The sequence below is a fragment of the Bison bison genome, unplaced genomic scaffold (assembly GCF_000754665.1).
Source record: "Bison bison bison isolate TAMUID 2011002044 unplaced genomic scaffold, Bison_UMD1.0 scf7180017864144, whole genome shotgun sequence".
NCBI lineage: Eukaryota > Metazoa > Chordata > Mammalia > Artiodactyla > Bovidae > Bison > Bison bison.
This window is the reverse complement of record NW_011494716.1, coordinates 1,127,831-1,129,068: the sequence shown is the minus strand read 5'-3', so window position 1 is coordinate 1,129,068 and position 1,238 is coordinate 1,127,831. Positions and strand designations below refer to the sequence as shown.

The 1,238-nt window shown below is 65.8% G+C and overlaps 1 protein-coding gene across 1 annotated transcript in view; it reads left to right on the top strand.

Moving 5' to 3' along the window:
- Positions 1 to 1,238, top strand: part of NLRC3 (NLR family, CARD domain containing 3) — a 29,558-nt gene that overhangs the window by 21,633 nt on the left and 6,687 nt on the right. The window contains 2 exon segments of the mRNA XM_010840386.1: positions 343 to 426; positions 987 to 1,070. Of these exon segments, the coding sequence (XP_010838688.1) occupies positions 343 to 426; positions 987 to 1,070 (168 nt within the window).

Genomic DNA, 1,238 nt, shown 5'->3' with positions numbered 1-1,238 from the left:
GAGGGGGGCAGCCTCTGCAGGCGGGTCTGCCACCCCCTTCCTGAGGGCAAGCCTGCAACCACCAAGCACGCCGGCCTGCCCCTCCCCCTCACACCTCTGAGGTCCTGGCGTCTTATCCTCTTCCTCCTGGACGGTCTGTCCTCCTGCGGACAGTCCTGGGCAGGGGAACACGTGGCTGGCGAGCCTTGCGAGGGGGGCTTCCTGGAGTGGGCTCTTCCCGCCTCCACCCAGGGCCCACCTAGGGTTCTAGGCTTCTAAACAGCCTGAGCACCTGGACGCCGTGCCACCCCCCCCAAAGGCCTCCCCTGTCTATCAGCAGCTTAGAGTCTTCTCTTTCCTCAGCCTTCGAGAAAATTCCATCAGCCCGGAGGGAGCCCAGGATCTGGCACGTGCTCTCCGCACCAACAGCACCCTGAAGAGCCTGGAGTACGTGAGGGGGCAGGCGGGGCTTCCTAAGGCTCTCTTATGCCACCAGGGTCCCTGCCCACCCCAGGCTGGGAGCTGACGGGCTGGCCCTTGGGAGAAGGATGTGGTTGGGGTGGGGTGGGGTGGCCGGGAGGCCTGGTGGTGACCCTGACACATGTCCCCCTCTGATGCCGCAAAGTACACAAGGATGGAGTGAGTGGTGACAGTCACCCTGCCTGAGCCCGCACCCCCGCAACAATTTAGGAGAAAGGGGGTGGGGGGGACAGCACATGGGCCAGGAGTGAGTGAGTCACCAGGCAGCTCTGCCACCTCCTGGCAGGTGACCAGACATGGAGGCCCATCAAGCAGAGCCTGCCCCCTGCCCACCCCCAGGACACATGGCAGGCGCGGCGCACGGGAGCACATTCAAGTGCCCTGAGAGCCTGAGCCCAGAAATCCCAGTGGACAAGATGCAGCCCTGGGGTGGAGCTGGGGATCGGGGAGTGGTCTGGATCCCCAGGGAGCAAGGACGGGGGCTGCACTGCTGGCTCCGGCTCACTTGCCTGCTCCCCTCTGCCCAGCCTGACAGCCAACCTACTCCACGACCAGGGCGCCCAGGCCGTCGCAGAGGCAGTGAGGGAAAACCGCACCCTCACATCCCTTCAGTGAGTCCACGGCGCCCCCAGCCGGCCCTGTCCTCCCAGAGCTGCAGGGCCCCACTCAACCAGGGGAGACAGGAGGCTCAGGGTCCCCGCCCCCCGCACGGCCTCAGCAGGTTGTGCCCAGCCCCCTGCTCTGTTTCCTGGGGCTGATGCATGGAGAGGCCAGTTTTA